Source organism: Callithrix jacchus, chromosome 14 (assembly GCF_049354715.1).
Source record: "Callithrix jacchus isolate 240 chromosome 14, calJac240_pri, whole genome shotgun sequence".
In the NCBI taxonomy this organism is placed as follows: Eukaryota; Metazoa; Chordata; class Mammalia; order Primates; family Cebidae; genus Callithrix; species Callithrix jacchus.
The window spans coordinates 105,543,151-105,556,200 of NC_133515.1; the positions used below are offsets into that span (position 1 = coordinate 105,543,151).

A 13,050-nucleotide genomic window follows, 5' to 3' on the forward strand; every position below is an offset into this window, starting at 1 on the left:
GGCTCTTCCTAGATCCAAATCCCTATTTTTAAATGAAGAAAACTGAAGCCCAGAGCAGGGGAATGACTCATCCAAGACCACATTATTATCTTGATAAAATGACAAAAGATTTTGATCATCTTCCAAATAGAAAAGAAATGGCATACCCAGAATCAAGAGCAGCTCCTGAGCCCTTCCAAGAGCAAAGACAGGAATGAGACCCCTGCCTCCTCTGTTTACGATATCATGGACAGTGTTACAGAATCTTGCTTCTCGCTCTTCACGTTTCTCATGGATATGGGTCCCATAAGTAGATTCCTAAATAACACATTAGAAGAATGAGACTAAGACAGATGATCCCCAAAGAATTCAAAAGTTATACATCAATGAAATGCTGAGGGGCTTAACAATTCACTTCTCAATTAGCATGCTGTTTACTCAAACATGTGTGGTCATAATAGTCATTGGGAAGAGCATGCAGGAATGCTAGAGTTCAGGCCCCGTACAGTGGCGCACACCTGTAATCTCAGCACTTTGGCAAGCCAAGGTGGGCGGATCACCTGAGGTCAGGAGCTCGAGACCAGCCTGGCCAACATGCTAATAAAAATACAAAAATTAGCTGGGCATTGTGGTGGGCACCGGTAATCCCAGCTACTCTAGAGGCTGAGGAAGGAGAATTACTTGAACCCAGGAGGTGGAGATGGCAGTGAGCCAAGGTCACACCATTGCACTCCAGCCTGGGCAACAAAGCAGACTCTATCTCAAAATAAATTAACAACAACAACAACAAAAGGCCAGGTGTGGTGGCTCACACCTGTAATCCCAGCATTTTGGGAGGCTAAGGCAGGCAACTCACCTGAGGTCAGGAGTCCAGCCTAACCAACACGTCTCTACTAAAAATACGAAAATTAGCCAGGCATGGTAGTGGGCACCTGTAATCCCAGCTACTCGAGAGGTTGAGGCAGGAGAATCACTTAAACTTGGGAGGCGGAGGTTGCAGTGAGCTGAGATTACGCCACTGCACTCCAGCCTGAGCAACAGAGCCAGACTCCATTTCAAAAAAAAAGAATGCTAGAATTCAAATCTAAATAAGAACTTTTCAGAAAATGGAATCAGGAAACAGTCCAAAGCTGTATCTTCTTTCCATGTCTTTTATTTTTATTTATTTGTATTTTTACCATTTGCTTTCTATTAGGAAGAAAAAGGTTATTTCTCCCATCTCTGATAAGTCAAGTCTTTTAAAATAGAAAAGAAATAGATGTTGCTTCTTATACTTCTGTTTAAGAATATCCTTAAAGTCTTACTAGTGTGATTCACTGACCAGAAGCATTGACATCCCTTGGGAGCTTACAAGAAGTACAGAATCTCAGACCCCAGCCCAGACTTACTGAATCAGAATTTGTACCTCAGCAATATCACCAGATGATTTATAAGCACATTAAAATATGAAGCACTGCTTTAAAGCATGGTACTATGAAAATAACTACTTTTTCTGAGGGTTCAAAAAAACCCATCTTCCCTTAAATGAAGGTCAGTTTATATGCTGGGCACAGCAGGGGCAGAGCCGAATCTGCTCACATGTTGCCTATGGGCAGATGTACTGGCCTGCATGCCTGGGCAGCTGGGGGATGCAGTAGGTGGTGGAGGAAAAACAGCTCTTTCTCCTTGAACCACGTGCACCTGATGTTCTTATACATCCCTAAGGCCTGCAAGAGTTCTCTCCCAACTCGACTCTACGGTCAGCAACACACACACCAAGCTGCCCCAGGGGAGCTCCTGTACACAGTTCATTTTTTGCTCCCCTTCGACTTGCAATCTAGTGGGCAGACAGCGCATTCAAAGATAAACAAAACAAGTGAGCACGGGCTCAGGGCCTGAGGAGTCACCACAGCAAAGCAGTGAGGTCGCACCATTTCCAAAACGACCCATAAGATGTTCTTCTACAAAGTCTCACCTAGTAAAACATATTTTGGACACAGGGAGAGGGCATACCCAGTAAAGAAGATCCTGCCCAGAGACAGCCTGGCGTCTCTGATATGAGACTAGAGTGAATGCATTTAACAGCAAGAAAGTGAAGCTGCAGTACAAAAAGCATCTGCCCCAGTTTTTTTTTTTTTTTTTTTTTTTTTTTGAGACTGAGTCTTGCTCTGTAGCCTAGGCTGGAGTGCAATGGCATGATCTCGGCTCACTGCAGCCCCCACCTTCCAGGTTCAAGTGATTCTTGTGCCTCAGCCTCCCTAGTATCTGGTACTATAGGCGTGCACCACCACACCCAGCTAATTTTTGTATTTTTATTTTATTCTTTTTTAGTAGAGACAGGGTTTCATCGTGTTGGCCAAGCTGGTCTCTAACTCCTGTCTTCAAGTGATCTACCCACATTGGTCTCCCAAAGCGTTGGGATTATAGGTGTGAGCCACAGCGCCTGACCACCAATTTTCTTATATTAAAAAAAGATAAGTTTATATGAAAGTGAGATCACAATATTATTTTCCAAAAAAAAAAAGGCTGCTTACATTACATTAATCACAATATAGTACATTAATACTTACGATGATAAGAATATCAGGCTTAATATTAGGAATTTCAGCTGCCATTAAGTGCCTATCTTCTTGTCTTGAGAAATCACCTGTGTATAAAAGCTGTGGGGCAGGGGAGACAAAGCCAGAAGGTCAGGGTTTGAGGAAGGCTTCATTTTGCTAGTGAATAGATTAAACTCACGAAATCCAAAAGTGCAGGTACATTTTTTTAAAAGTCTAAAACTGATGAAATTTCCATGCAGTTCTTGTGTCCAGTCGCTTAGTCAGTAAACGGTCCAGTGCTTCAATGATTTCATCTAATAAATGGGAATAATCTATTCCCAGCATCCTCTCACAAAGATAACCTATATAACATTAATCCGCTTGGCAAGTGCTCTGAGCTTCTTGGAGAAAAAGCTCATGCTGATAAGGGAAGGAGTGCACTGAGATACATGGTCTAAAACCAGAATAAAATCATAAGAGGGTCTGCATCAAATTCCAAGAGAACTCAAATCTGCATTTCTGCTATTTTTGTGTGCCCTGGAGCAAACAGCAAGCGTAAGTAATTTAGTGATATATTTTACAATTCAATGTCTAAAAGTTTCAAATGTATGAACAGCTGTGAAAAATTTAGGACAATGTTACACTACAGCATTGGTTCTCAACTCTGGCTGCACATTAGAATCACCTAGAAAACTCAAAAAGGAAAAGGCCAAGCTACACCTCCAGGTTTTGATTAGTTATTTTTCAGCAGCTCCCTAAGTGATTCTTATGTGCAGCCAGAGTTCAAAGCTGCCACTCTAGAGTTTAGAAAGCTAGTAGTCGACCCACGTTTTTAGAAGTTTAAGGATTCCCCAAAGATCTTTTCTTTTTTTTTTTTCAGACGGAGTTTTGCTCTTGTTACCCAGGCTGGAGTGCAATGGCGCGATCTCGGCTCACTGCATCCTCCGCCTCCTGGGTTCAGGCAATTCTCCTGCCTCAGTCTCCTGAGTAGCTGGGATTACAGGCACACGCCACCATACCCAGCTAATTTTTTAAATATTTTTAGTAGAGATGGGGTTTCACCATGTTGACCAGGATGGTCTCGATCTCTTGACCTCGTGATCCACCCACCTTGGCCTCCCAAAGTGCTGGGATTACAGGCTTGAGCCACCGCGACCGGCCAAGATCTTTTCTAATTAACCCCTTTCACTCTAAAAGTCCACCTGCTTAGGGGCTTATCTGAATCCTAAGACACTGGCTGGGGCTCAGGGGATGACATGGACACCCAACGGTGTTTCAATTTTCAGTGGATGCAGCCACAGAGATGCCTCTTCCCTAACCAGTTTCCTAAAGGACATTGAATCCCATGGTGTGAGGGAACTTACTTTTTGAGATGTTTTACTCTTTTCTCAGTCTTTAAAACATTTTTTTCTCTGAATTGATAAAGAAAGTATTGTTAATGGAGGTAGGAACTACATTTAAAAGGAGAAAGTGTCAACTGTATTTTTATCTTATGTTTCAGTGTTCTGACACTTTGCAAGTCTTGGGGAATTTTTTTTAATACTACTTGGTGGCACAAAGCTGTGCACTGATTTCTCTGGGGAGAAAAGCGCGGGAGCCGATGGGTACCTTCACGCCTGCGATCTCAATCATGAACATGGCGGCTCCCAGGACGTGGCCTGCATGATAACACCAAAACTTGATTCCTGCAACTTCCTTAACTTCATGAAAGTTGATAGTTTCAATTTTGTCCATGCTTTCTTCCAAATCTGTCTCAGTATACAGCATGTCGTCTGCCGATATGTTACTACATTTTGAAAGATGACCACAAAAACAATTAACAGTCAGAGTTTTAAAAAAGCCTTTGAACACAAAGAAACTGTGGATAACACATACACGAAGACATCTCTGAAAAATATGCTTTACAAATTATGCAATTTAAAATATTTCAGATATTTTGTGTTTTTACTCTATTGTGTGTATAGCTACAAAACTTTATTTTAAACAAACCACGTAGGAAATTAAGACACTAAGCTCAATGTATTCTCAACTTACAGTAAATTAAGGCAAAATACTCTTTAGCATAGTATTTCTCAGACTTTCTTCCTGCCCCAACACTCCTGAAAGATATAACACACTCACATACATTGTACCATGGCAGGTATTTCTCACACTGGGATGAGAAAAGATTTTTCTACAAAGTCTAGCACAACCTTTCTCCTGAAAGTTATGTTAAGGTACTTATAAAAAAGCAAAAGAGAACAGTGGTTAAGGACACTGACTCTGGAGTCAGATTGTTTGGGTTCAAATCTTAGCTCTGTCTCTTACTGTGACTATTTTAGGCAAATAATTTAACCTTGCTGTGCCTGTTTCATCATCTATAAAATGGAATTTACAATAGAACCTACATCATGAGTTGGTATGAAGATTAAATATATTTATCTCCTGGCCAGGCGCAGTGTAATCCCAGCACTTTGGAAGGCCAAGGTGGATGGATCACTTGATGTCAGGAGTTTGAGACCGGCCTGACCAACATGGTGAAACCCCATCTGTACTAGAAATACAAAAATTAGCTGGACGTGGTGGCACACACCTGTAGCCTCAGCTGCTCAGGAGGCTGAGGAGGTAGAAGGACTGCTTGAGCCCAGGTGGTTGAGGCTGCAGTGAGCTGTGATAGCACCACTGTACTCCAGCGTGGAAGACAGCAAGACCCTGTCTCAAAAAAAAAACCTTCAAGGTCAGGAAGGTGCTAGAAATACAATAGGTTTCAATGACCTTGTTACTGAATGATTAAATTACTGATATCCTTATACATGAAAAGAGAGCACCTCATTTTAAAACACAAAATACTGAAGCTATCCAAATGTTCTTTCAGGGAAAAAAAAAACCCACAAAATGGTCCATATCTGGAACCACACGTGCCGCACGGAGCCATTATTAGATGCGTGATCTGATGAAGTAATTTACCTGACTTTGACATAATCGGAAAGAAGCCATCTATAAATAGCTTTTGTGGCATGAGTCATAAACGTTCTTCCTTTGAAGCTTGTCTTCTGTAGAAACCAGGGCAGAGCTCCACAATGATCCAAATGGAAACTTAAAAAGAAAGACGCTGCATTAATTCTTAAAATTATCCATCAGATACCATGTAATGAAACTGTTGCTTATAAAACAAGTTCTATACAAAGAACTATTTACTGACACTTTCAGAAAACCAAGAGTTGGTAAATGTAGAAGGAAGAAGTAATGCATACAGTTCTAATATGGAAGAAAGATTTTTAAAGTATCACTTTTAAACAGCAAAAAACTTTATTAGTGAATAATTAGGAAGGAAGAATATCCCAAACCTATATAAACTCTATTTAAAAATAGTTTCAGTAAAGTTGAAATGGCATTCTTATAGCAGAATGTGACAAAACAGTGACCTCAAGGAGATATCCTGGAAAAGGGCTTCCTTAGTCTCAAGTTTTACAATGACTCAAGATATGTACTATCTCTTTCCCAGGTACTCACTGGACTTACATTTAGAGGTAGGTAAGTTTTTCACAGTAAATTTCTCTAGCCTGTAATGACATTTTGGAGTGTTAGTTTAGACTGAGCTGTCTGCAATATGCTTCCTAGCAAAAAACACTCTTTTAACAAACCAAAATCTCAAAATCTGGTAAAGAAGGATCTTGACAGTAAACGTCGGTGAAAAACAGTATCGTTAATAAAGGAAAAAACTTACTGACTAATTAACAGGAGATCAATCTCAGCTGGGTCAATTAAATCAATATAAGGAAGAGCATCCATTCCTTCTAGGCCAGGGTGGATCCCACAATCTAGCTGAAAGAGATAGGAAAAGAGATCACACTCTCCTGCACATAGAATTCATTCAGCAAATGGACACTGATTATAGACCCATCACCCATATACTCAAGATGGACTCTGGGCACAGAACTTGGAACATGATTCTTATCAAATGTGGCAAATATGCCATTAACAGTTCTAACTTCCCAACAAATTTAAAATATAGCTCACATTTAGGGTCACAGGATGCAAAGTACAAAACAGCTTCTTTACAGCTACTTTTGGTCGTCATTCTAACAATGAATTAACCTTTTCAAAAACTTCGATATTGGAAGATTAAAAGTTAAAAAGTTTATAGTTTCACTACTACCAGATGACTCTTGTGAGAATATAATAATTAGAAATAGGAAAGTTACCTGATCAGGATCATTTAACTTATTTTAAGGCATTAGGGAACAAATTCTTAAGACTCAGTCCTTAAAATTACTTATTTTATATGGCGTTACTACCAAATTAACACAACAGATGAATAAAAAGATGCCTCTGGCTGACATATACATGTTCTTTTCAGATTGGGAGGAGCTGAGAAGAAAGAGGACTCAAAGGAACGTGAGACAGAACTGATTTTCTAATGAGTAGCTTAGAAACCACCTCCTCTACTCCATCTACCTTTCAGGCTTAGAGAAGCAGAGTAACTTGTCCAAGGCCAGCAGCCCCAATGGGACTCGGGGATCTAACCTTCTACACCAAGGCTTCACCCCCACATGCTGGAGGTGGCTAGAGCTCTGAATATGTTCAGGGTGACTGGGTCCTTGGAATCTTCTACTGGGGGTGGGACAGGTTGGCTCAACCCTCCAGGAGTGGAAGAGGGAATGTGAAGAAATAATAGTTCAACAGATCTAGCTGACAATTTTACAATCATAGAATATATCTTCTTCTCTCTCTTTTTTTCTTTTTTTTTTTGAGACAGAGTTTTGCTGTTGTTACCCAGACTGGAGTGCAATGGCATGATCTCAGCTCACCGCAACCTCCGCCTCCTGGGTTCAAGCAATTCTCCTGCCTCAGCCTCCTAGAATACATCTTCTTAATCAACTTAATGTTTTGTCAAATCACTAAGTAGAAGTGTGTATTAGTTTTTCTCATTAACCCTATGCAGCATAGATTACATGCACTATAACATTTTTCTGGGAGCTAAAAAGATAATAGCCTACTAGAAAAGACTAACGCCCAATTCAGACAGAGCCGTACTAGTCAACTGAGTACAAAAATAGTAATTACCATTATTTTTCTTCCTTTGAACTCGAGAATAATACATGATCTTCCTACTTCTTGCCCAGCTCCACTGTAAACATTCAAGGGGAGAAAAAAAAAGAATTATAAAAAAATCAAAACCAAGTCCAATAAACCTACACTTTTTACAACTTACATTATATCCCATCTGATGACAGCATCTCACTGTGAAAAATTTGAAGGCGTGAGAGAGTTCTAGAAAATCACAAAGACAGAGAAGAACAGTGTCCACCGGAAAAGATGAAAAGTGGCCTTTGGGAGTCCAGGGAGCTTGCAGTTGTTAAAATTGAGAGAAAAAGCAGTACAGACCCAAGAAGCCCAAAGCTTTGGGCTTGATTTAAAATCAGTCTTCTGAATTTTAGGATTAAATCATGATGTATTTAAAATGTAAACTAGCAGTTATGCAGATTATGTAATAATACTTTTAGAATCAGCACTTATAAAGCCATAAGCATTTCAACATTGCCATCTTCTTTAGGATCATAATGTGTATTTGCCAAATGGCTTAAATACTTATTCACACTGTGAATTTCAATCCCTTTTTCTTCTACCTTCTGTTACTTCAGCATATTTTATACCAAGTACTTAAATAATTTTTGTTTCTTCTTAAATACTTTCAGCCATAATTTGCAATGTTCACAAGGCACACTTGAAGTTAAACCTCACCTTCCAAATCCCTCACCTTCTTTGATGCCTTTTCCCAATCACTTTAGCTCACAATTCACTCACTCACTCAACATTAAGCAGTTTCTCTTTTCTTTGAGATGGAGTTTCATTCTTGTTGCCCAGGCTGGAGTGCAATGGTGTGATCTTGGCTCACTGCAACCTCCGCCACCCGGGTTCAAGCGATTCTCCTGTCTTAGCCTCCCCAATAGCTGGGATTACAGGCATGTACCAACACACCTGGCTAGTTATATATTTTTAGTACAGATGAGGTTTCTCCATGTTGGTCAGGCTGGTCTCGAACTCCTGATCTCAGGTGATCCGCCCGCCTCGGCCTCCCAAAGTCCTGGGATTACAGGTGTGAACCACTGTGCTTGGCCATATTAAGCAGCTTCTATTTGCCAAGCACTGTATTAAGTGCCTAGGACATGGAAACGCCTAATACATGGACCCAGACCACAAGGAACTCAGTCTACCAGGAGATGGACACGAAATGGATCTATCCCCAAACTGAGATCCTACCTTCAAGCTGGTATTGATAAAGAATATCAAACAACTGCAGACAAGAGCTGCTATAAATTCCTGGCCTTCCACTTTTAATATTTTTTATTTTTAATTATTATGAATAGCGACCTTCCACTTTAACTGGCGCTCAATGTTGCCTGGCTGTGTTCTCTGTTTTGTTTCCATAGCAAGTATTTTCAAACCTTCTCCCCTTTCCCAAATCTCCCAACCCTCTATCCTCTTCTTCACTTGAGGCATGGGCATCTTCTGCATCAAAAAAATAAACAGTCCGTTTGTAAATTTCCCCAACTTCATGTACCAAGAACCTGCTCACACCTGTTTCCTTCCATTTCTCCTCTATAGACAGACCTCTCTTTCTATGGCACATCTTTCACCATTCTACTCTACGTACTTCCTCCCTCCTTCTGAGGAACTGAACACTGCTGTGTCACTGACACTTCCCTCACTGTCTGCTCTTTACCATCCAAATTTAAACACACTACAGCCATGTGCATGCCACATTAAAATCCTGAGTCTAATCTCCTTCAGTTCCCACTTTATTCTTTCCCCACCTGTGTCCTAGGGCAGTGGACCTTCCACCTGGACATCCTCACCTTCCACTCACTCTTCAATTTACCATCCTCTGGCTTTTACCAATCACCTTCTGAAACTGTCCTTGCTGTAGTCATTTCAGTCTTTTTTTTTTTTTTGAGAGACAAGGTTCCCCGATGTTGCCCAGTCTGGCCTCCAACCCCTGGGCGCAAGTGATCCTCTTGCCTCAGCCTCCAGAGTAGCTGGAACTATAGGTGTGAGCCCCTGTCTTGTTCTCTAGGCAGCCCTTGTCACTCCTAAGGAGGAGTGCTTGCTCCTTCCTCAAGCACCTCTCCCTTGGCTTGTTTGACCTAATAGTCTCATCCTGTCTTGCTGGTTTTCCTGTTTCCTTCACATATTCAGCCACCTCTGACTACCCTTTAAATGTTGATATTCCAAGGGTTCTCTCCTTGGTCCACCTCTCAATCTTCATTCTCATCTTTCTTATTCGCTAAGGACTTCCAAGCCTGTATTTGTAACCCAGATTGTTTTTCTGAATTCTAGACCTTTAATATATACATGTGACACTAAGTATCTCTACTAGAATCTCTCCCAGGGACTTCATATTCAATATGCCAAACTAGTTTTCACCACGTGCCCTGTACTTGCTCCACTTTCTTCCTGGAATGCTCTGTCTTCAGATATTGACATGATTGGTTCCTTTGTATCATTTGAGTCTCAGTTCCAATGTCACCTTCTCAGATACTCTCCCTTGACTATCTCATCTAATTCGCCCTTCACAGCAAGCCACAACCCAGCGTCATGTCATCTTAATACTTACAACTACATGAAGTTACTGTGTCTGCTCATGGCTTGTTTCAGGCTACTAAATGAAAGCCTTCTAAGAACATAGGCGTTGTCTATCGTATTCACTGCTGTTGCTATGGCACCTGACGTGCAGTAAATCACAAAAAATACTTATTGAATGACTAAAACTCCTAAATTATGGACCTTGGAAATATTACGCTAAATGAAAGATGCCAGAGACAAAAGACCATGTATTATATGGTCGCACTTACATGAAATGTCCAGAATAGACAAGTTGATACAGAAGTAGATTAGTGGTTACTTAGGCCTGGAGAGGTAGTGGGGACTGTCTATGACTGCTAATAAATATAAAATTTCTTTTGGAATTAGAGAAGTGATGGTTGTTTAACTATGTTAAGGAGGACTGAATGAATTATAGTCTTTAAATTAGTTGTATGGTATGTAACTTATATCTCAGTAAAGTTGTTACAAAACAACCGAACTCCCAAATTTACGAGTTGCCCCATCTCTTATACTACTTGAGTGAATAGCACTCTTTCTCAACTGCTAGACCTAGGAATCTGAGTCATCATAACATCCTCTCTGCCTGGCCTTCCCTCCCAACAATCATCCTTTCAGATACACCTGATCAGCCACGAAATCCTGGAGATTTCATTTGTGCACTCTCTCACTCATTTCTTTCCAACCATGGCCACTCATTTCACTCACTATAGGCTCTCATCACTTGGACTTAAATCTTTCAATCATATCTTACGGATCTGCTCTACTCAATCCATCCTTTTATTCATCTTAATGTATACTCATGTTGTGCCAACTAATACCTACACTGCTGCCAGGAGTGATTTTCCTAAAACATAATTCCCACAATATCCATGCTTGCTTAATATCCTTTGTTGGCTTCCTTTAACTGACTTGATAAAGGTACAAACTCCTTACTATGTATATGAGGTGCTTCCTAAACTGAGCCTTGACTACCTGTCACCTCATCTGCTAACGCTTCAGCTACAGCAATGAAGGATCTGGTCACAAGTTGTGACCACTCTCACTTTCTTTTCTTTTTTTTTTTGTTGAGATGGAGTTTCACTCTGGTTGCCCAGGCTGGAGTGCAATGGTGGGAGCTCCGCTCACCACAACTTCCGCCCCCCAGGTTCAAAGTTTCTCTTGCCACAGCCTCTCAAGTAGCTGGGATTACAGGCATGCACCACCATGCATAATTTTGTATTTTTAGCAGAGACTGGGTTCTCCATATTGGTCAGGCTGGTCTCGAACTCCTGACCTCAGGTGATTCACCCGCCTCAGACTCCCAAAGTGCTGGGATTACAGGCATGAGCCACCGTGCCCGGCCCACTCTCACTTCCATATGTGCCACTTCCACTGCCTAGAACATCCTGGCCCCCACGCTTTAACTCCTCCTCATTCTTTAGGACTCAAGCATCACAGTTTTCAGGATGCATGAGGTATCCTTTTCCCCTCAATCTGTCAGAAATCCGTTTTCCATACTTTCACAGTGCTCAGTGCAGTGTCTACCTTAGCTCTTAGATTAGCTGTTAATTAAAAGCATCTACCACGATCCTTACTCTTCAGATTTTTCTCTTACTTCCATAAAAGAAAACGAGTGAGGTTGCTGTCCTAGTAAGTAGTCAAGTAGATAATGAATTTCAGGTTTGACTTCAAAGTAATGGTCTCCTATTATTCCAAAGTAGCTCTCCAATACTTCCCGTTGTGCACTGTAATTCTCTTCAAAAGGGCGACAGCAATTAACAGGGCCCTCTGTTGCATCTGTATCCCCATGTGTGGTGCCTGACACTTAGTGTTTGCTCATCACAGGAAGGGATGACAGGTGTTAAGCAGAAGGAAACAGACTCAATCAGGTGCTCAGTGAAGCCTTACTGAATGAATGTGTAAAGAAGATACTTTCTACCTTTTGTAAAATGTATATTCATGTTGTGGTAACTAATATCTAACAATAAACATGCTGTGGATTCGAAATGCTCATCTGTAGGAATTCAAGTTCTCTACATTTGCATCTCCCCTTCAGCAGCATTCCAGACTGATGAAGGCCATGTCCACTGAAAGGCCACTCTCCTTATGGACAGTCGAGAGCTGAGTTTTTGTCCCTAACGCCCCCTGCACTTTCTCCTGTCCTCTTCAGCTTTACACCTTTCTTATTCTACTAGCGCCTGAGCTGAGAAGATCGAAACTCACAGCAAGACCCTAATAACCGGGCACATGTCAAGCCCTGGTGTTAAGAAACAGACTTAGTTCTTCCTTGCACCGCTGTAGCCTCATTCAGGTCCTCCTCTCATCCTCTCCGCCATCAGCGTCACCGGCTCCCTCACGGCTTGCCCTGACGCGCAGAGATCCGTGCTAGTGCTAAATGACAACATTTTTAGCGTGTACGAAAGCGACCCGTGGCCCTCTAAACTTTTTTTTCCTCCGACTCCAACATACCCCGCCCTGAAACTGAACAACAAGCAAAATCCCGTTCACTCTAGCAGGCTCCTTCCGATCAATGGTTCTCCAACCCCTGGAGCCTGAGAAGCCTGGCCTGCAAGCGCGGACCAAGGGCCGGCTGCCGGGGTAGGTGGGAGCGGGGGCGACGGAGGAGGCCAAAGTCTCCGGTTACCCCTCGTGCCCCTCACAGCCCGTCGCTTCATTCCCTCTCTCGCTGGTCCCTTACAGGGGTCGGATCAGCAGCTGGTCGCTCTCCTCAGCAGGAATCGCAGACATCCCAAAAGTGTGAGGGCGAAGTAGGGGTGAGGAACAGTCGCCGGGGTGTTCTTAAATCAAAAGCACAGCCACGGCCAAATTAAGAAGGAAGAACCCCATCCACCAAGATCAGAACTTCCGTCACTCCGGAGCCCGCGGCATTAGACTCCTCCCCTCGGCTTCCGGCCGGGGTACGCGGCTCGCGAGGCTTCCCACTACTCGTGGTCCGGGAGCCGGGGGCGGGACGTCAGGACTGCGC

General features: G+C 42.1%; 1 protein-coding gene across 2 annotated transcripts in view; it reads right to left on the reverse strand.

The window, feature by feature from the left end:
• The window catches only part of CPSF3 (cleavage and polyadenylation specific factor 3), a 52,430-nt gene extending 39,472 nt beyond the window's left edge, over positions 1–12,958 (reverse strand). The window contains exons 1-7 of one of the 2 annotated variants that reach the window (XM_008981158.4): positions 12,763–12,958; positions 7,545–7,608; positions 6,205–6,298; positions 5,445–5,573; positions 4,107–4,284; positions 2,529–2,618; positions 147–297 (exon numbers count right to left, since the gene is read on the reverse strand). In XM_008981158.4, coding sequence (XP_008979406.1) covers positions 147–297; positions 2,529–2,618; positions 4,107–4,284; positions 5,445–5,573; positions 6,205–6,298; positions 7,545–7,581 — 679 coding nt within the window. In that variant the 5' untranslated portion in view covers positions 7,582–7,608; positions 12,763–12,958. Of the gene's footprint in view, positions 1–146; positions 298–2,528; positions 2,619–4,106; positions 4,285–5,444; positions 5,574–6,204; positions 6,303–7,544; positions 7,609–12,762 lie in introns of both variants that reach the window. The other variant, XM_002758044.7, reaches the window with a different exon arrangement.
• Positions 12,959–13,050: the final 92 nt, after the last annotated feature.